Source organism: Alligator sinensis, unplaced genomic scaffold (genome assembly GCF_000455745.1).
Source record: "Alligator sinensis unplaced genomic scaffold, ASM45574v1 scaffold391_1, whole genome shotgun sequence".
NCBI lineage: Eukaryota > Metazoa > Chordata > Crocodylia > Alligatoridae > Alligator > Alligator sinensis.
The window spans coordinates 3,165,437-3,188,092 of NW_005841889.1; the positions used below are offsets into that span (position 1 = coordinate 3,165,437).

General features: G+C 44.7%; 1 protein-coding gene across 4 annotated transcripts in view; it reads left to right on the forward strand.

Annotated features, from left to right (window-relative positions):
- The window catches only part of FGD3 (FYVE, RhoGEF and PH domain containing 3), a 192,338-nt gene that overhangs the window by 129,308 nt on the left and 40,374 nt on the right, over positions 1 to 22,656 (forward strand). For all 4 annotated transcript variants that reach the window (XR_003092674.1, XM_025197126.1, XM_006017994.3 and 1 more), the window contains 3 exons: positions 4,093 to 4,249; positions 17,797 to 17,935; positions 19,551 to 19,609. Coding sequence is in view for 3 of the 4 variants with exons in the window: in XM_025197126.1 (XP_025052911.1) it covers positions 4,093 to 4,249; positions 17,797 to 17,935; positions 19,551 to 19,609 (355 nt within the window). In the remaining variant the exon portion in view is untranslated. The remainder of the gene's footprint in view (positions 1 to 4,092; positions 4,250 to 17,796; positions 17,936 to 19,550; positions 19,610 to 22,656) is intronic.

A 22,656-nucleotide genomic window follows, 5' to 3' on the forward strand; every position in this document is an offset into this window, starting at 1 on the left:
AGTGAGCTGGGGCCGAGGCTGCACTGGGCTCTTCCTGCCAGGGTCTGGGTTGGGCTGTGCTCGGGGCAGGTGGCAGCGGCAGGCAGTGGCAGCGCTGGGAGGAGGCTACTGGAGGGGGCTGCAGCTACTCCAGAATTTGCCGTAGCCCCCCCAACCTCCCCAGCCTGGCCCAACACCCCCACTGGGAACAGCCCAGCACTGCCCTGGCTCCAGCCCACAGAGGCCCGCATCCCACCCCACCCCACGTGCACACCCGGGGGCCGATGCCTCCTGGGGTGCGTGCAGGAGCTGCCAGCCCTTGTACCCCCTGGGTGAGCCACTCGTGATTCCATCCTGTGCTCCACCCCAGCTGGGCAGCATCTGTCCTTGTCCCAGCCCCACTCCCTCCCTCACTGCTGGGGCATATGGGAGTGGGGCTACGGAGCGGGGTTGCAGCCACTCTAGAATTCACCATAGCCCCCACAACCATCCCTCCCAGCACCACCCACTCTGAGTGCAGTCCGGCCCAGCCCCCCACTGGGAAGAGTCCAATGCCACCCCGGCTGCAGCCCACAGTGGCAGTCTGCCTTGCCCCATTTGCAGATCTGGAGGCACACACCTCCCATGGCCTCCTGAGGTGCGTGTATTGGCGGGAGCACCCCCATGCAGCTCAGACCCATGACCTGCCCCAGCTGGGCAGCCCCTGCCCCTTCCCCAGCCGTACTCCCTCCCCCATACCCCTTCCCCCACAACAGACTTACCAGCTAGACCCAGCTGCTCTCCACATGTCTGGGAGGAGGCTACTGGGAGGAGGCTAACCTGGCTGCCTGCATGCTGCACTGTGGCTATGGACATGCACACAGCAATTATCAGCCACATCAGTTCTTTGTACCCCCTATGACCCTTTTAAGTACTGCTACGGCTACGCATACCCCCAGTTGACAACCACTGGTGTAGAACTTTGTGTATCATACATAAGACTTGATGCAAGTAATCTACTTCTTTACGAACTAAGTTGGGACTATGTTAGAATTCCTTCCTTTTTCATGTCCTTGTGACAAAGTATTTAGCAGGATTCACAGATTTATTGGAATCTGACATGGCTGCGCCATAAGTGCTTCTTCTTTGGCTTCAAACTTGCAACCTCTGGGCTATCGACTGTGCGCCTTAATGCCTGCACCACCCCAGCCCATGTTAAAATTAATTGTAGCTAATAAATCTCATAGGAATAATTAATTTTATAATAGGTAATGCATCTAGACAAGTAATGTAGGTCTATAAGTTTAAGTATAGTATTCAGTCTGTTCCATTAATATTTGCTATACAATACACAGAATAATCCACTTTCCCTTTAAGTTCAGAGACATTTGTCATTCACAAGATAAATTACTATAATTATAAAGATATTAATATCCATATTATGCACACACTAATGTTTGTTGAAGAATAAATATTGCCTTTGCTGAGAGTTTAATAACGTTTATACTTCAAGATAGAATCTGAAAATTGCAGCAAGTTGCAAATAAGGAGGCTATACAATTTGAGAGAGACAGTTATTTGAAAGATAGGGCTAGAAAATTAGATCTGGGATGACACATTGTCTATGAAGACATTTTCCTTCTGTAGGAAGCTCTGATTGCGCTGACACAGCACAGTGTTTTTATACTAAACTATGAAGTCAACAGAAAGTTAAACTTTCCCCGACTACTCTAAACTGACCGAGATAGGATCGGAGTTCACATCTCACTTAGCCGAGTTCAGTCTTGTTCTCGCGGTACATAAATGACCAGAAGGAATAAACAAAATGGTTGGTGTTTGTACATGACCTAAAATGGTAAGGACAGCCATTTCCAGAGAGGAGAAAGACTAGACACCAAGGAGACTGGGAAATAAAAAGGTTGCATGAACTATGAAATGCAGTTTATTGCCATAGAAAGACCATAAGGCACCAGTGCAATGCAGCTGTGAAGAAAGCCAATGTAATCGTAGGGTGTATTAAGCGAGGTACTTTCAGTAGAGACAAGGAGTTACTAATCTCATTGTACCAAGCATTGGTAAAGTCCCATTTAGAACACTGTGCAACTCTGGTTGCCAGTATTCAGAAAAGAGGATCATAACCTGGAATGAAGAGCCACTAAGATGGTTACAGCAATGGAGACCTTTTCTTATCAAAGATATTCAAAGGAGCATCCCTTGTTTAATTTAGCAAAACATAGATTGAGGAAATATGAACACCCTGTGCAAATATATATGTGGGGTGAATATTAGAGACCGTACAGAACTTTTGGGGGCTGAAAAACAACAGTGGCCCAAGACTGAGTGGCTACTAACTGACTACAGATAAATTTAGATGAGAAATTAGGAAAGGATTTATAACCATCAAAGGAGTGAAGTTTTGAAGTGGTCTTCCAAAGTGGCAGCTGCCACACACAGGAGCAATGGCAACAGCAACTTCCAGTTGCTGCTGCACCACTGACATCATTGTGTAGCTGCCAGCAGCAGCCATTGCCCACCCTCCCTTCCCTGCACTACGCTGGTGCCTGGGGCTACAGCCCAGGTCACCCCAACCTAGGTAGACCATTGAAGATAGCTCTGTAATGTGGAGCTAGCTCATCTGAGCTTGTTTTGGGCACCAGCGGGGCTAAGATAATTTTTTTTCTCCTCAAAAATGCTGCTGGTTTCTTGGAGGGAGTGGCCTTTGACAGTGGGGGGAAAAAACATAATTGGGATTTTTGAAGGAGCTTAAGGAAGTTAAGAATTCATCCCTCATTTAAATGTATGCACCTAATTCTTTTAAAAATCCCAGCCTAAATCCATCAGCTGTAGAATTGTGATGCCAGTGTATCTGTCCTGCAGGACAACATAAGTGTGTAGCAGCACAAAATCTGTATCCATTGTATGTATTGCCCTCTGTTGTCATATTGTTAATATTTTGCACATGCGGCACACACTAGCTAAGGATGTTGTGGTGTTTTAGCTGTATAGTGCCCCTTTAAGGTAGGTAGAGTGAATGTTATAGCTGGGGAGCCAAGACAGATGGAGCTTGTGACTTCCACATTTGTGAAGGTATCAGTGACAGAATGGGAATGGAAACCAAGCCTTCTGGCTCTCATCCCATCTGTCATCCAAGAATACAGTGCCTGTGCCAGTTAATAATCATATGATCACTTCTTCCCTTGGGCACTTAGGGAATCCACAGAGAAGGGAGAACATGGTTTCCTTACCCAGAAACAGAATTGTTCCTAACCAGCTCTGAGTACTTATTGAGGGCTTCCCTCTCTCAATCTTTGCCTGTCGTGGCCTTCTCATGCCATTCCAGTAATATAATAGGGAGAAAATTTCCCTAGCAAATCCTGGCGGTTGCTTTCTTCTTTTGGCCCTCATTTTGAGGAAGGAGAATGTATGGCGTGGGAGGAAAGCGTGTGACAAATGCAACAACTGTCTTTGCTCAAGCTGTTTTGCCCGGGGATAGGTATGGAAAGCTTCTGTAAAGTACAGCAGCCCCGTGGGTTACTTTGACTAGACAAGCTCAGCACAGGCTGAGCCCTGGCCAGGTCTAGAGTCTGGAGACGTGAAGGCATGTTATCCTCTTTGTTCCTAATCTCTGAGGTCGTACCCACAGAGAATCCTAAAGCGTGTAGATCGACTTTACCATGATACTCTGTTTCCTAGTCCTGGCTCTAGCTTTGTGGAAAGAGTATGTGCGGGGAAGGCTTTCATACAGATGAGTGTGTTTCTATGTTCCCCCTACAATGAAGTATTTATCTTCAAGTGGACACCTAGATTAATGTTCTCTTTGTTTCTTCAGATGTTCTTCTCTGTGGAAAAAAGCATTGTGTGTTTATTCAACTAAATAACTTACCAAACACAGATAGAATTTTTTTTTCCAGCAAAGTTGTACAGGGGTAAAGTGAACCTTGATGTAAACGGGTACAACCTGAGTGAAGTCCAAGGCATTTCCCATATGTATATTTGAGCTAAATATGACTGAAAATGCCCAGGTCGTGTGTGTAGGTGTGTGTAAAAGTGTGCATTTGTGCACACATGGTATTTATTTGTAGTTCCCAAAATATTTCTAGACAAATCTGTAATTATCTGTCCTCTTTGCAATAGGAACATAAATCCACGGCTAGGAGATATATTTCAAAAACTGGCTCCATTTTTGAAGATGTATGGAGAATATGTAAAGAACTTTGACAGAGCACTGGACCTGGTGAATACGTGGATGCAGAGATCATCTTCGTTTAAAGATGTCGTTCAAAATGTACAGGTATAAAGCCACTTGTATTCACGTACCTCCAACTTGATAAGATTTCATTCCTTTACCAGCTGAGTTCTAGCATTGTGCAGTGGGCGCAAGTTCCTAAAAATCCTTGTGGGCACAAGTTCCTAAAAATCCTTTTTTTCCTTCTTCTGTAGTGGCATATAAATTTGGCGTAAGTAGTATTTTTGTTGAACATGTATGTATGTTAGCGTGAGAGCCATGACAGTAACACTTGCTTACACTAGTTTGATCAGTTTATTCCCTTTCTTTACACAGATATTCTAAAAATGTGGAGCCAATTCCCCTTTATTGTTATGAGACCATAATAAAGAGTGAGTTTGTCTCAGGAAAAAAGACAACATGACAGTTTTATTTTTGAATCAGGCATAGTCTCAGCAGACCCACTTCATATAATTTTTTTAAAAACCTTTCTCTTAGCATTAATTGAACTGTATTTTTAAGCAAAAAAAATCATTTTATATTTGTGTTTATTTTTACTTTGAACATTTTATCACTTTGGAATATGAAAGAGGATTCAATTTTGTTTGTGCTTTTGGACAATTTCCTGTAGTTTGGGTTTTCAGTTTTGTAGGAGAGTGTTTTACTCAGAACTTTTCACTGTAATGAAGAATAAACACTGAAAATCCTTTTGCTTATATATAGTATTGGTTTTGTAATTTCTTCTCTCCCTTTCTTTCTTTCTTTCTTTCTTTCTTTTTACTTTGGGGGCAAGGGGCCAGACAAGTTAAGAATGTAGTTGAGGCCCAACATGTTTACTACTATCTGACTGCAGCTGCCAGGAGGATGCACTCTGTTTCTTTACAAATTAAGCTTTGGCAAAGAAGGGGTTAAGTCTCCCTCTCCAGCTTCTCCTTCCCCACCCCTTCCCCTTCTCCCTCCTGTGTAGAGGGGAGAAACCACAGCTGCATGCCCTAAATGCAAGGATTGTGCTGATAGCAGGGCTGGGACAGCTGTCATGAATTAAGTAATCTGCTAGCATGCTAGAAGGGAGGTGCTCTCGTCAGGGCAGGCTAGCGCAGTGAATCAGAGGGGTGGAGGGGAGGAAAGAATGAGACCTTTAGCTAGGGAAGTTCTCTTGCCACCCGGCTTGCATCATCTGTGCCCCTTTCTTCTACTTCTATCTGAACACAGCCTGACAGCATTTCGATTATTTTAACTGGATTCTGTAAGGTTAAGCACCCCTATTGGTTGGACTTTGAGGCCCTTACAAATTGTACTCCAAACAGGCCACTGGTTGACTGATTTGTCTGAAAGCTGCATGGTGTTCTCTGAGACACTCTGTGCCTCTGCTTTGTGCCAGCAGAATGCCTCGAGCACTTCCACTTCCCCCAGAGCCCAAAACTGGCTCTGCCCTGCTCACTGGAGAGAAGCAAGGCCACAGCTGGGCTTCAAATTTTGAACCTAACACTAATCGTGTCCCTTGAAAAACAGAGCAGTGTTATCATTCATGCTTGCCAAAGACAGAGTCCTACTGTCTTCAGTTTCCATCAGACCTCTGGAAAAAATTCCTTTCTCAAGAATCAGAAAGTCCCATATATATAGTTCCTGCAGCAAATAGATATATATTTCCCATTTTTTTCTGTCTCCCTGTCATTTCACCAGACACATTAACACCACAAATGATTCACATCAGCTGTCAGAGTCCACAAAACATGCATGCAGCTGTCCAAAATCATGAATGTCCTTTTTGCCCCAGGAGAAGAGCTCTGATGAGTAATATCAACACTGATATATCTGGGGGTTTAATTCTGAAAGCCAATTGTGGCACTTTTTTTCACTGCCACTTACTTCAAAAGAAACAGAGTTTGTTGGCCAGACTTTCAGCTTGTCGCAATGGTAACAGCTTTAGCAGCTGAAGATATGGCCCAGAGTGCTCATCCCACAAATCCAAACACTATACTTTGTTAAAAAAACCCAATTGTGTCTTAACAGTTTTGCCTTTCTTGGTCTTCAAGAACTTCTGTAACACAGATTTGCATGGTCAAACTAAAAGCCCTTAACTTATCAATATCTGAAAATGCAGGACAGAATTAAATAAATAACATTAAGCATTGTCATAGGGCCTTCTGTACTGATCATATCAATTATTTTTATATTCAATAAATTTAAAATGCTATGCTTTCATTTAAGTGAAATTGTTTTAGGATTTCCTGTATCTCTTACTGGTATGCCACAAAACACAAAAACCTTCCCACAGAGTTTAGCTCTGCTTAGATATGATGTTTCTGCAGACCTTGATTATAGAATTCATGTGGTTAGAGTCCCTTAACCTTTGGCCTTCATTTGTAAAGAACAACTGGAAATGTACTATAATCCTGCAGAAATGCACTGTCAATTGTGTTTTATTACTTAATTATGAGATTCTTTGTGGGCGTTAATATCACCCTAGGGATTTATAAATGGCATATTTATTTTGCTTACAGCATTAACAATAATTAATTACACTGAGCTTGTAAAAAACCACTTGACAGTCTTTTTAGACACAAATTGATCACTATCTATTGATTAAGATTACTTTAAGCAACCTTATGTTGGATTTATATCCAGTTCTTGAAGCCCAAGCTTCCTTGGAAATCTAGGGTCTGTATCCACGATTATCTGGCCAAAAGACTAAAGGAATGCTGTACTTTGTCTCAACTTTCAATAAGGATAATGATGTTGAACATGGGGGCAAATGCAGGATGGCTAATGGGAAGGAGGGTATGGAAATTAAAATGCCCATGACTAGGGCTCTGAGAAAATAGTGATTTTGCGGACCATGCGGATACTGTGAAATTAGTCCCACATTGCGATTTTTAAGGGTCATGAGCCTGTGCCAAAAAATGTGCAAAAGCACAGGTTTCCCTTTGCAGGCTGGCAACGTTCCAGCCTGTAAGGGGAAACCTGTGTTTTTGCAGCCTGCAAGTGACTGCTTGGAGCGTGGCCAGGACACAGCCAGGCAGCCGGATGAAGGTAAGTGTATAGGGAGCAGGGAGGAAGGGGATTTGGAGGGCCAGGGCTTGGAAACTGTTGGGGTGGGCAGGGAGCAGATCAAGGCCCCCATATTGAGGCAGGCATTGGGGTGAATGTGGCCATGGGCAGGTCATGGGGCAGTTGGAGCCTGGGTGGCTCATCTGGGAGGGTGGGGGGTGCTTCTGCCGCTGCGCGCACCCCGGGAGAGGCATGGAGGGCATATTGTGTGCAGCACGGAAGTGGCTGCCACTGCAGGCTGGGCTCTGTTCCCCACTGTTACTGCCTTGAGAGCTGCTCCACGCCATATGGCTCTCACTGCCGGGAGGGCAAGGGACACGGCTCAGCCCAGCGGCAGCAGGCACATGGTGTTGCACATGGCTTCCGAGGCAGTGGCATCAGGGTGCAGAGCCGAGCTTGCAGCAGCAGCCCACCCTCACCCAGCACACAAATCCGGGGGGGCACATGCCTCCCTGTACCTCCCCCAGGATATGCGCAGCAGAGGGAGCCCCCCAGTGCCCCTGGATGAGCCACCCAGGCTCCAACCATCCCACGACCTAGCCCGGGGCTCCATTCACTCCAGCCCCTGCCCCTGCCTCACTCCCTCCCTCACTGTGGGGGCCTCGATCTGCCTGCCTTTCCCCATGCCCCTTTCCCTTCCCAGATTTGCCTGCTGCAGTGGGCAGTGCTCCACAAACCCTGGCCTTCTGCCACCTATGGTATGTGCCTTCCTGCCACACATGAAGCATGTGCACAGGTAAAGTATAATTTTTCACAGAATATTCACAGAACTACCGGGACTCATTTGCCAAGATCAGTGGTAGTTCTGTAAATATTCTGTGAAAAATGATACTTTACCCGCGCACATGCTGTGAATTTTCTACAAGAAATCCACAATTTTCTCAGGGCCTACCCATGACCAAGGGGAAAGCAGAACTCAGTGAGTTGAATACAGTCAAATTGGGTACATTGGATGGTTTTCATCTCAGAATTCTGAAAGACCTGGCACATGAAATCATAACTGTAGTAGCACACAATTTTCAATAAAAGTATCAAGTCGGGGCTGGTAGCATATGATTACAGAAGAAGTAGTGTCGTGCCTATATTTAGCAATGGGGAAGTAGTCATCTGGGTAACTAACAAGCCTATGAGTCCTGTCTCAGTAATCCCGTCTCAGGGTTTTCAAGCAGATTCTGGAGGAAAGAATAATTAAAGATGTAGGTGAATAGGAAATCGGATAAAATGCAACACAGATTTGCCAGAATTGGATCATTCCAGACAAATGTGATTTTTCTAGCGAGGTTACATCTATCTAGACTCCATTAAAGCATGTGATGCAGTGGTAATGGGAAATTATTAGTGAATCTGGAAAAGACGGGGACTAGAGGAATTTTAATGTGAGCAAAGGGGCAAATGATTCAGCTAGAGGGATGCTAGTGTTGCCCTTGAGTGGGCAGCCTTGAGACTGTTCTTATTTAACAGTTTCACAAATGACCTTTGTGTAAAAAAATAGAAGATGATCAAGGAAAGATGGCAACCAGAATTAAGGATATTAAAAAGTTCTTTTTCAAATACATAGGAAGTAAGAAGAAGGCACCAGGTAATGTGAGGCCCCTACAGGACAGGCTTGGCAATCTGGTGATTGCGGCAAATGAAAAAGCTGACCTCTTTAACGAATTCTTTGCCTCCATATTCCTGAACAGGGACCAGGACATCTCCCCCACTAGAATTGCGGACAGACCCAGGAGAGGCACCGCCATGCCTAGGGTCCGGGACGACCTAGTTAGGGAACTTTTGGAGGGGCTGGACGTGTTTAAATCAGAAGGTCCAGATGCTCTTCACCCGAGGGTGCTGAGGGAATTGGCGGGGGTCATAGCGGGGCCCGTGGCACAGCTTTATGAGCACTCATGGGGCACTGGCCAGGTACCAGCAACACACCTATAGGCTGGGGAACACCCGTCTTGTCAACATGGTGGCAGAAAGGGATCTTAGATTCATAGAGTTGGAAGGACCTCAGTGGGCCATCTAGTCCGACCTCCTACCCCTGGCAGGCAAGAAAAGACCAACTCTGGGGTCATGTGATCCCAGCAAGGTACCTGTCAAGTCTCTTCTTGAAGACTCCCAAGGATGGTGCAAACACCACCTCCCTTGAGAGCCCATTCCAGATTCTGGCAACCCTGACCGTGAAGAACTTTCTTGTTCCTTGTCATTCCAAGGGCTGCCCTGGTAAACAGATCATTGCCTACTTCATGTTGCTCTCCCCTTATGAATTTGTATGCTGCCATGAGGTCCCCTCTTAGCCTTCTCTTGGAGAGGCTGAAGAGGTTAAGGTCCCTTAGTCTTTCCTTGTCGGGCCTTCCCTGCAGGCCTCTAATCAGGCGAGTGGCTCTTCTCCAGGTTGTCCGCATCCTGCTTCAACTGTGGTGTCCAGAACTGGACACAGTACTCCAACTGCGGTCTGACTAGTGCCGTGTAGAGGGGGAGAATCACTTCCCTGGACCTGTTTGTGAAGCACCTTTGAATGCACAACAAGGTGCGATTGGCTCTGCCAACTGCTTCACCATATTGGCGACTCATTTTCATCCTGGAGTCAACAGTGACTCCAAGATCTTTTTCTGCCTCAGTGGAGCTGAGAAGGTCACCCCCCAGCTTGTAGGTATGATGGCAGTTCTTCCTCCCTAGATGCAGCACCTTGCACTTGTCCTTATTGAATTGCATCCTGTTGCTCTGCCCATTTCCCCAGCCTGTTTAGGTCAGCCTGGATCTGGTTCCTCCTCTACACGGTGTTAGCTGCACCCCATAATTTTGTGTCGTCCACGAATTTGGACAGGGTGCTTCTCACCCCCTCATCCAGCTCACTGATGAAGATGTTGAACAGCACCGGCCCCAGAACTGAGCTCTGAGGAACTCCACTGCCACATCTTTCCAGGTTGACATTGATGCATCCATTACCACTCTCTGAGTGCGACCCTTGAGCTAATTTGCTCTACCGTGTAATCACGGTAATCTACCGTGTAATCATCCAAGGCAAATCCCCTCAGTTTATTTATAAGGATGGTATGGGATACCTTATCAAAGGCCTTCTTGAAGTCCAGATAGATAATATCCACCTTGAATCTTGCATCTAAACAATTGGTGGCCTTGTCGTTAAAGGAAACTAGGTTAGTCAGGCAGGACCTGCCTGCTAAAACCTCATGTTGGTTACCCCTCCGCATCACATTAGCCAGCAGGCTCCCACAGATGTGCTCCTTGATAATTTTTTCTAGGATTTTCCCAGGGATAGAGGTAAGGCTGACTGGTCTATAGTTCCCCGGGTCCTCCTTCCTCCCCTTCTTAAAGATTGGGATGACGTGAGCCCTCTTCCAGTCCTCCGGAACCTGACCCGAGCACCATGAGTGCTCAGATATCCTTGCCAGTGGATCAGCTATGACCCCAGCTAATTCCTTCATTACCCGTGGGTGGAGTCCCTCTGTTGCTGGTGGTTTAAATACATCCAGTCCCTCCAAGTGTCTTTTTACCGTGTAGGCACTGACTTGGTCAGCTGATGTTCCCTTCATTGGTGTCCATGATGTATGTTGAGGGTTCGTCTAGATTCCCATTTAAGAAGACAGAGGCAAAAAACTCATTGAAGAACTCTGCCTTGTCCCTGCTATCCATCACTAAGCCCCCTGCCCATCCTGTATGGGTCGTATGCTATCCTGCATGCTCTTTTTGCTCCCAACGTACCTAAGCAAGGACTTTTTACTGTCCTTAATCCCTGATGCTAGCCTGAGTTCTAGAGTTGCCTTGGCCTTCCAGACCGACGCCCTGCAGGTGCGGGCCAAAGAAGTATACTCCTCTTTGCTAGCTACCCCCTGCTTCCACTTCCTGTACGCCTCTTTTTTTGCCCTTAAGGTATCTTGGATGCCCCTGGTTAGCCAAAGGGGCTTCCTGGTCCCCTTGCCCCTTTCCTCTGCCATGGTATTTGACTCACTCTGAGCCCAAAGAATGGTTTCCTTGAGGAATGTCCACCCATCCTGGACCCTCAATGCATCTAAGTTCTTAGCTCTTAGCACCCTGCTAACCACTCCCCTGAGTCTATTAAAGTCAGCTTTTTTAAAGTTTAGCACCCATGCCCTGTTGGGTATAATGCCTGCCCTACGCTGGATAGTGAATTTAATCATTTGATGATTGCTGTCTCCTAAGTTGCCTTGAATCTGCAGGTCCCCCACCAGGTCATCCCCTGTCACCAACACCAAGTCAAGCAAGGCGTTGCCCCTGGTGAGACACCTTACTTCCTGTGTTAGGTCGAGGTCTTGAATACAGATTAAGAACCTGCGAGAGCAGTTAGATCTAGCTGACTGCTCCTTCCAGTATATATCTGAGTAGTTAAGGTCCCCCATGACTACCATATCTCTAGACCTCACAGCCTCTTTGAACTGCTTGGAAAATTCCTGGTCTAGCTCGTCGTCCTGGTGCGACAGCCTTTAGTAGACCCCCATCACCTTGGAGTCATTGTTGACTCCAGGATGAACATGAGCCGCCAATGCAAGGAAGCGGTCAGTAAGACTAACTGCACCTTGTCGTGCATCTACAGATGCATGATAAGCAGGTCCAGGGAGGTGATCCTTCCCCTCTATGCTTCCCCTCTATGCGGCATTGGTCAGGCCACAGTCGGCGGACTGCGTCCAGTTCTGGGCACTGCACTTCAAGAGGGATGTGGCTAGCATTGAGAGGGTCCAGAAGAGGGCCACTTGTATGGTCCAGGGGCAGCGAGGGAGGCCCTATGAAGAGAGGCTGAAGGGCCTGAACCTATTCAGCCTCCACAAGAGAAGGCTGAGTGGGGATCTGGTGGCCGTTTACAAACTCACCAGGGGGGAACAGTGAGAATTGGGGGAGGCTCTGCTCCCTCGGGCACTACCCAGGGTTACTAGGAATAATGGCTACAAATTGTTAGAGAAGGTTCAGGCTGGACATCAGGAGACATTACTTTACAGTTAGGGCTGCCAGGCTCTGGAATGGGCTCCCAAGTGAGGCGGTGCTCTCTCCAACCTTAGGGGTCTTCAAGAGGAGGCTGGACAGATATTTGGCTGGAGTGATATGACCCAGGCACCCGTTCCTGCCTGGGGCAGGGGGTCAGACCTGATGATCTGTTTAGGTCCCTTCTGACCCTAAGCGCTGATACTATGATACTATGAAATATGCATAGGACACAAAATTGGGAAAACACAGAAAGAAATGGACAAGCTCAAGGACTGGACCAATAGAAGCGGGATGAAATCCAGTAATACAAATGCAAGATCATACACTTGAGGACTGAAAACAAAATGTCAACTAAAAGCTGGGAACTCTTTAACTGGAAACAACTGAGAAAGAGGAGAATTCAGTGTACTAGTTGTGTCCTGGCTGGATGACTGATCTACCAGGATAATGCAGCTGTGAAAAGGGAAATGTATTGTGGGAGATATTTCCAGTAGAGACAAACCAGCATTAATACCATTCATTATACAGAACACAGTGGTAAGACCTCATGTGGAACAACATATACAATTATAGTCCCCCATTTTTTAAAATAAAGAACTCAAGTTGGCACAGGTATAGAAAGGAGCTACTACAGTGATCTGGGTAGGGGTAAAAAAGCCTATCATATGAAAGGAAACTGGAAGAGATTGGCTTTCTAGCCTAGCAAAGCAGGCCAGGAGGCAATATGACTAATCCGAGTTTGTCAGGGAGTTAAACATCAGGGAGGAAGAAGAGCTGTTTAAGCTAAAGAGCAATGTTGGTACAAAAATCGAGTTACTTTAATTTTCATTTGACCTGGATGGAAAGGATTATATGAGGTGATGCCAGTGATAAAAGGCTTTGGATTCAGTGACCAGGGAGATCGCTTCCAGTCCTGTGCTCTCTATGACCTTTTTAATAGACTCAACCCAGGGTGTTGATCAAAATGACATTTTGATTTTCAAGTGTTTTTTGGGCTTCATACTATTGCACAGCTCAGTTCTCCCTTGAGCTTGCTTAACAGTGGGCATGTCTATGAGAGATGTTTACTTCAGGGTAGACTAATCAGGTCTGCAATAAATGTCTCACATCTACATGTGTGGCCCTACTAGGCCACAGGAAACTAAATAACTCTGCAGCAAGGTAGTGCTGCAGAGTTTTTTAGCATGTGTAGATGCTGACCCAGCTGGCTGGAGCATGAGGGTGCTTCAGTGTGGGGACTGCCTGCTGGCTAGCTCCACAGTGGAGCATCCTCGTGCCCCAGACAGCTCCTCTGCAGCATGTTGAGCTGGGTCAGAGCAGCCCTGGGTTTGAACCTTCACTGGCACACGTTCAAAGAGAAATAAGCAGTTTATTGCTGCATGCTAATAGTATGTGTGGACGTGCCCACACAAATTTGAAGTGCTTCTTTCTTTTATATAAGCAAGAAAGGTAATCTGCAACATTCAGTTAACAAAGCCTAGAGAAATGAGTCAGTGGATAGTTCTGGAAGTGGCTTGTGAATCAGAGATGCTACTTGGGAAATGATTGAAGCAGTTACTAATTTAGTGTGGTCCATAATTTATGACCAGTGTCCACAGTTACCTATCACATTTACTTTCATTTTCCAGAGGCTAAGAGATGACATCTGCCATCTAATGTTGTGAAATGGTTCGGTTAGGGCTATTGTTTCCAAGGCAGATTGAAGCCTGGAAGTTTTTGCAGGTTTGGGAATTGGATATTTGTTTAAGTTGATAGCATTATCGCAATGTGCTTCAGGACTGAATGAAGATGTTTTTAATAGCTTTAGCCTGATCCTCATATGGCTTGAGGGATCCATTTGGAATATTCTGGAGGTCCTCAGAAATTTTCAGTTTCAGATTAGCCAATTGTATTTCCAAGTGGCATGTGTGTCTTTCTTGATTTTTGTGTGTGTGTATGTTTGCCACTGTTCAGCATGTGTTTGTTGTTTTAATGATCCAGTTATGATTCTCATTGCAGCGTTCAGCTGCATGGCCAGAGATGCGGTATGTGTGCCACTCACCCAAAAGGGAACTCAGTATGCAGCAGTCAAGCATGCTAATGCTTGTGCTGTTGCTCAGAGTTTACTTGCATCTGCACTGTATGTTTTAGCTGCGAGTTTTTGGATGAGACTTGTCCTTGGTTTTATCTTTTTGCATGGCTTTTCCAAATGAACTTTACAAGCCAAGGTTCTCTCCAGTGTTACACCTGGGTTCTTCACAAATTAGGCTCACTGACAATTTTGTTGTTTAGGTGATAGACTACTGCTTAGAGGGGGAGGCACTGGGGCAGAGCTTCCAGCATTGAAAATATTCTGTGTTCATCTTAAGGTAGATAGATATGGGGTCCTTGGGCTGGACACCCCTGAAGATAGACTAAAACAGGACAGGACAGTTAAACCTTCTCTATTCACTTTCAAACTGTGGGTAATGTTGGTTCTTTTGGGTGCTTTCCCATGTTTGAAGGGAGCAAAGACTATTCCCCCATGCCAGCATTTGGGGTCTTCCCTAAACATACAGCTAAGCTCATTCTGTGGCCCAAACTTCTTGAGGACTTTGAGATAAATGCTGTTGTTATGAGTGTTTTTTAGTAGCCATAAGGGTCCTTTTGATTTCCTGGTTAGTATTTGGTGATGGCAAGTGCTCCATTTCACCACTATGCCAGACGCTTGGGGAAAGATGTTTCTGGATCTTTTGTTTGATCACCTCTTCAGTTTTCATTTTTCAGGTTTGGAGAAGGTGTCAGGTGATCACATTGCCCATTACTTTTGATTGATATGTTTTACAAGATCTGTTCATTATGGCTTTGCCACTGGAATGAATGAAGTCCAAAATTATCCACCTTCTCATTCCATGTCTTCATGCAGATGGAGGTCAACAACTCTTCAGTGCATTTGTTGTGTCCAGATCAACATTCTTTTTCAAGCTGTTTTGAAGAGTGCTTCTGTCTCTTGTTGCCAGGAAGGAGTATAATGGCCACAGTAAATGTGTTTCAGAGCTGCTTTGATAAGAAGTTGAACAAAGCTTGAGCTGATTCTGTCTTAAGCTTCTGTAGTATATGTAGCCCAGTTGACTTTGCAGAAATTACAATATGATTTTGGCATTGGTTCAGTCAGTGATATTTCAAAGTTGATGTGTGACATAATGGGTCACTGTTGGCTGCAAGGAAAGTATCCAAGCACTGTTTGTGAACCTTATGGAAGAATGCCGCTATTGTCTTTTATTAGAAAGCAGAGGTTTGGGCTGTGTTCAGTGTTCCACCTGACTGAACAAATAGCCCTTTTATTTAGAATTAAAGAGAAGATGGACATCTCAAACCAAACCCAGATTATGAGCTGCTCACCAGCCATCTTGTATCTGGAATAGCTCCATTGTGAGTGGTGGTTGTAAAAGACACCAACATACACAGCAGGATGGGAGGATGGTAATGCAGGCGTCAGCCAGTCAAAATTGGGAAGTTTACAGATGTTTGTTATGATCAGTTATCTGATTCATATCATAGCAATAGATTCCCACCGTCTTGGATTCCTCTGGAACTGAGACTATATGCTTCATACCTCATGTTCTTCATAGCCATGAACTGTGCATATTGCACATTGTGCATAGCATTCAGCCTGAGCTTCTTGTAGAACAATAACATCACTGTTACTCACCTTGAGAAATCTTGACAGGTAGATGCACTAGGTATGTGACAGATTTTCCACCTTAGGTTGGTACACATGTAGACCTGCTCCTGTGGTTCCTGTGTGCTACGATACAAGGTCTCTTAGTATAAGTAGCAACATCAAATATACTAAGGAATTAACATATCTGCTTATTGTTAGTGAATTGCATATAACAGAAGCATCAGTTGAAAGTTATTTCTATGTCCTATTTCTCTGTGCTTGCTTTTTGTCATCTGTGCTTACAAATATTAGTGTATACTAAGAGTTTGTGTGAGTGTGTATCAAACTAATGTAGTTATGTGAAACATGCACTACTGCAACTAGCCATGATCCGTTGGCAGTTTTCTGTAACATGTTGGAAGCGAATCTTTAGAAAGGTGATAGGAAGACTGGTTTGGAAGGTTAGCTTGAGAACAGCATCAGGAGCATATTGTCACTCATGGAGCTGGGGGTATGATGCAATAAGACACAAGAGCAAATAAGGAATAATGTAATGCTGCATATCTCTTACTCTTCTTCCTGGAATCTAATTATTTTCCTCCCAATTGTGGCTTCTGGGAAATGTTATGCTGTAAAATGCTGAAAGATAATAAATTCTCAGGCACTATAAACAGAAATATTGTTCACTCTGCTACACAGTGACAGGTTTTTTTTTAAAAAGTAAATTTATATCTTCGAATTACTGGAAAGATGGCTAATATTATTCTGTCAGGCATTTGTCTCATTATCTCCCAGCCCTTGCTTCCAGAATCAGGCAAATCAGCATTATGTCGTAGGCTGTAATATTTATGAGAAATATTGCAAATACTTGACACAAGCATCTATCGGTAAGGAGCAGAGTACAGAAATCAACAGGGTGCTCGTATTTGAACAGAAGTAGCTGAATACACCAAAGTTAGTGCTAGATAAGCTGAAGGAGTGTAGGTTGTAGCTATGTTCATCTAAGGACATAGGCAGACACAGTTTTTTAGGTAAATCCAATATATTTTATTAGACCAACTCAAATAGTTGGAAAAAATTTCTTTGCAAGCTTTCGGGCACAAACAACCTTTGTCAGGCTGAGGAAGTGTCTGCATATGGTCTGTGCTCTTCCTGGATGGAGTGGTAAAGCAGCCATTGGCCAGTACGTATGCAAGAATGCCAGTCAATTAAAATGTAAACTGAGGTGGTCAGTTTATAACCCTATAGAAGAAGAAATTCCTTTTGAGGTTAAGCTAGTGAAGCTGGATGCTGCAGGATTCTGGAGACCTGGTTCAGTTCATGACTCTACCTGAGATTTCCTGTGTGCCCTGCAGCAGTTGCCTAATCGTTCTATGCCTCATTTCCTCCACCTGTAAGTGGAAATGTTACCTCCCCACTTGATGAGGCTGTTGTGAATGTAAATGTTTTGAAAGCACTCAAATACTTTGGTGACCGTGGCCATAGAATTTCCTTGATTGAGTATGCATATGACTTTATTAAACAATTACATACCTTTTGATCAAGCCTGTGGTTGGTTTAGCAAAGCAAGGACTACAGCGACCTGCTTAACCCCTTATACCTGAACAAATGAGGTATTTTTAATCACTGTGCTTTTTCAGACAATAATGCCAATTAGGAATAAAAAGTATCTTATCCCTTCATGTTGATTGTATCAGTCATGGAATTTTTTATTCTTTTAGTCTTTTGAGGTCAATTTTTAGACAGATCCTCATTGAGAATCTTTTGCAAAACGAGAGAAATAACATTTTGAAAACAGGGGAATAGCATTGTAAATCTTCAAAAAAGTTGAGAGGAGCAAGGGACAGATTTTTATCTTCAACTGTTATTTTTGTCCATCTCAGATCTACTCAGTTTTATTCATTTCATTACATAGCTACAACTGTGAGTTTTTAAAGAGAAACTTAAGTTAAAAACCACTGTATAAATAAAAAACATGCTTTTGGGGGGGCGGTTACAGAAACAGGAGGTGTGTGGAAACCTGACACTGCAACATCATATGCTTGAACCAGTGCAGAGAATTCCTCGCTATGAGCTTCTTCTCAAGGATTATCTAAAGAAACTACCAGAAGAGTCACCAGACAGGAAAGATGCTGAAAGTAAGTACAGCTTCCACAATCTGCATATGAACATGAACTATACGCAAACTACAGGAGGAGTTGTATTTTGTTCTGTCTTTTATTTATAACTTCAAATAGTCCAAAAAGTAAAGGGGGCAACTGCAGAAACAGAGAAGTGAGTTAACTTAGGGTTACCATATGTCCAGGTTTTCCCACGTCCTCTTTTTGGGTCCTCCATCTGCATCCCAGTGTTGTTTTTTTAAATTTGAACCAATGTCTGAGATTTTGCTCTGCTCCGCTGATGGGAGCAGATCTGTGGGGACTGGGTGTTGGAGGGCAGGGCTTGAGGACTGCCCGTGTCCATGTTCTTGTCTGTGTGTGTGCATGTACCCACCTGCCGATCCTGGGGGAAGCTGTCCAGGCATCGGGGCTGTGGCAGGTCATGGGGGAGGCACCCCCCAGTGGGGGGCGGGGCGGTGGGAAGCTCTGTGGCCAGACTGGCGGCACCAGGGCTGGTGCCCATTCTTGCAGGGGTGGGGTAGTTGGGAGACATCCAGGGCTTTTGGTGCAATACAGGAGCCCAGCCCAGAGTTAGGGGAGCCACAGGCATCCCCTCCTCTTCCTTCCAGCCCGTGCCAAGCCAGACTCGCTCTGCCACCACCTGCATGAGTCGGAGCCTCTGTGCTGTGGCCTGCTGGAGGGGGCAGCAGGACTGGGGGGAGCAGGGGGTGCAGGTCAGGAGTGAGGGGCACTGGGGGGCTGTGGCTTGGGAGTAAGGGCCACCAGGAGGGTGGGGGCCTGTGGGTCTGGAGTGAGGGGCAGCAGCAGGGCATTGGGGAGCAGGGGACTGTGGGTTGGGAGTGCGGGGCACCGGCAGTGCCAGGGGGCTGTGGGTTGGGAATGAAGCACCCCCTGACAGGTGTCCTCTTTTTTGGAACTGGAAATATGGTAACCCTAGTTAACTAAAATACTAGCCAAGTAATCACCAGGTGATTTTATCCAGTGTTGGAGGATGTTAGAGGAACTACTGCTAGCTGGATGCTGTTTTACTAGAAATCAGGACAGCTTTAGTAAATAGAAACAATAAGTCTGTGCTTAGAGACAGGGTGTATTCAGGTTTGACCCCTCGGCTTGCTTCAGTCCAAATATAAAAGGGCACCTTTGTGATGGCTTGTGGGGAAGAAACAGTTTGTTTTAGGAATGTTTTCTGGGGATACAAGCTACATGTCATGAATACTAGGGAGACAAAATCTGTTTGTAATCCCCTCAAGAATAGTCTATCATGTAGTGTGAGCCTTGGCAATTCACACACAGGCCCTGCTTCAGTAAAGCACTTCAACATATGCACATGTGGACTGAAGGGGAGTGCTTTCTAAATTGTCCTCTTTGTTCCTCATTTCATTTGGCTTCTTGTCTGGGTGTGTAAAGAAGTGAAGTGAAATATCATTGTGTGCATGTTGACATGCTAAACGTGCAAAAAAGTATTTCCAGGTATTCGGGCTAACAAGTGCTCTGTTATTCAGGGGAAAGAAGAATGCAGTCGCTCTTCTGTAACAGCTTTCTTGCCACAGAAGTATACCTATCAGGCAAATAAAAATGGTGCTATTAAGCTATTAATCTTTAAAATGTATAACTGCTGCTACCTTTATTGCAGAATCGCTGGAGCTCATTTCCACAGCAGCAAACCATTCAAATGCAGCCATCCGAAAGATGGTGAGTAGAAATTGTGCAAGCGAATCATGATCTGATCCATTAACTAAGATCCCTAGTTGAATCAATGATTCTCTCATTGCTATTAGAGAGAGGCTGGAAAAAAATTCAAATACAGTATATCTGGATTTAAATAGAAAGCAAGTTATCCTGGCCCTATTTCCCCTGTTTACCATAAAACCAGTTTACAAACAGTTGGTTAAAGAACTGGAATGCAGGGAAGGATTTTGCGAATTAAAAAACTTCACAAAAATTGTCCTTGTCTTTCATAGAAAAAAATGTGACATTAAGAGTATATGAACAAGTTCTGCTGCTAAAGCATGCTTGTAGCTTTTCACCTGTAATCTTGTAATTTTTTAGACCTGCAGTCTTCTATCTGCATAAAAACATCTAGTGTATGCATGCAAAGCTGCAGACCTGTTTCTGAAAATTTGGTCTTAAATATCTGAAGCTGGGTGCCTCTGAATATCTGAAGCAACTGTGGAAAATTCTGCATCTTAAAACAGGTTTAGCAACCTGTGGCCAGTGGGCTGAATCTGGCCTTCAAAACCATGTAATCTGGCCCGCAGACTTGGGGTTAAGCAGCCTTCAGTGGTGGGGAACTCTCCTTCTGCCACCACGGAGAAAAGAAAAGACAGGGGCCAGGCTCTATCACCCACCTACCTGCCCATCTCTGACCCAAAATGAATCATTCTGGCCCCCAACCTGAACAGGTGCCAACTGCTGTCTTAAAATATCAGGCCAATTTTTTAATCTGGCTTCCATGGACCTATTTTAATGTGCTTTTGGCCAGATTCAGTTCCACTTAGTAGGCATGTAAAGGGACATAAGGCACCTAAATGCAATCCTATTTCACTCAGCACAAGTCCCTGAAAAACTTTTTAAAACAAAAGGTAGATAGATTTTCCTCTTCATTTCTGCTTTAGCGTGGTTCAGTCTTAGGAGTATGATGATGGTGTGTTATAGAAATAGATGCATGAATGGATTTTCAGGGACTTGAACAGGGTGGAATAGAATCAGACTTATATGCCTAAATCCACTAAGATGTCTAGTAGGTAGAACTGAATGTAGTCCTTTGTGTGCAGAATAGACCCTGTGGTTGCAGATGATAACTTTTTTGAATGCGTGCAAAAGTCTTCATGAACTTGTGCATCTAATATTTCTAAAATACCAAATAAATGCCTTATTTGTGCCTACAAATTATTTGTAGGTGAAGTAATTTCCCTGTCAAAATCAAGCCCCTAAAGTTCAGCATCTCAGTAAGGAAATATGATGAGAATGTATAAAGGTATATGATATTCTCGAAAGAGATTATCTTACTATGAAACTGCTTTGGAAATATTAAAATTACTGCCATGTATTTTCACCCCAGATAATTTGTATTACACTTCTGTTTATTTAATTTCAGATTACTTTACATATGTTTTTTTCTTTTTCCCTGCCTGTCTATTCAGCTTTCTCTAAAATAGCCTCCTCGCCTTGTTATTTTGAATACAAATTATTCTTGGCAATGCATTGAGTTACACACTTGTTACACTCTCTCTGCCCCAACTAAAGGAAGTCTTGTCAAATTGGCTGACAGCCATATTACTGTGTTCCTCCTTCGCTATGTCTTGAGACATCATAAGGCTGTTTCCTGTTGCTGTTATTGGGAGGAAACCAGCTGATGTCTGAATCCTTTCAAATGTCTCAGAGAAAGTCTATTTAGAAACCATCTATTTATGTTTGAACTCTCTGTTCTTTTGCTGGCAATAGCTTTAAATATATGTATATTCAACATTGGGCCTTTAACTTCACTGCAGGTATTTCATTTCAGCTACAGTGTACTTGGTATCTGTGGCCATATCAAAATAGGATATTTGATAGACTTTCAGGAAAATGGAAAAAATACCCCACTACCTCAGTGGTGGGTTTTGTGTGGAATGAGGCAGTAGGGCTGTGCGAGCGTTGGTCCCTGACTAGGTTCGGTGGAGATTCGGCCCAATTCGGTGGCCTAATCTCCGAATCCAAATCGAATCAGGATACCCTTTAATCTCTTTGAATCAAATCGGAACCCTCCGAATTGATTCAGATACATTTTGAAAGATTCAGAGATTCAGACATAGACACAGCTTTAAATGTTTTTTCTACATACCTCTAGGTAGCAGGGGCTCATGAATGCTGTGATGGTGGGGCAGATGGAGCGTCCCACAGGAGCATGGGGGAGCTCCCCAGTGTGCTCAGTAGCAGAGCCAGAAGTGGACCAGAAGCACTTCCAGTCCACTTCTGGGTCTGCTCGGGAGCACGTGGGGGTGCCCCCCCACACTTTTCCCAGCTTGGCGACTGGTGCCTCCTGGGTCAGGGGGGCACCCGGGGTCCCCCGGCAGCTAATTGCTGAGCCGGGAGGTGTGGTGTGGGAGGGCACTCCAGTGCACTCCCCACTGGACCCGGAAGTGGACTGGAAGTACGTCTGATCCACTTCCGGGTTTGCCACCAAGCATGTGGAGTGCCCCCCCTGCACTCCTGTGGGACGCTCCATCTGCCCCAGCATTGCAGCGCTCACAAGCCACACTGGTACCTCGAGGCATGTAGAACAAACATTTAAAGCTGTGTCTGTGTCCAAATCGCTGATTCTCTGAATCAGCATCAACTCTTCAGATTCAGATTTGGCTGAATCGAATCAGAGACAGTGATCTGAATCAACAAATTAAATCACTGTCTCTGATTCGGGCCGAATCCAAATCGAATAGGGCCTACTTCACACACTCCTATGAGGCAGTTATCAGTGGAAGAGGTGTTATGAGAGCTATCCAACTGTTAGAAATCTGAGAAGTTTGGGGTCAGTACATTTATTCCACATAGTCATAACAAAGCAGGTTCTTAATTAGTTCTAGGTAGTCTTCATCCAGGAAACACCAACTGCAGTGAATTGCCTTGCAGTTAATGGGAATTTCCTGAATGAGAACTTGGAAAGAGAACTGAAGATCCCAGGATTTGGCTCAGTGGTTTGTGCATGTGGTGTACAAGCCACTGGACCCTCGCCACCTGCTCGTTGTCACCCCCCTCCCCCT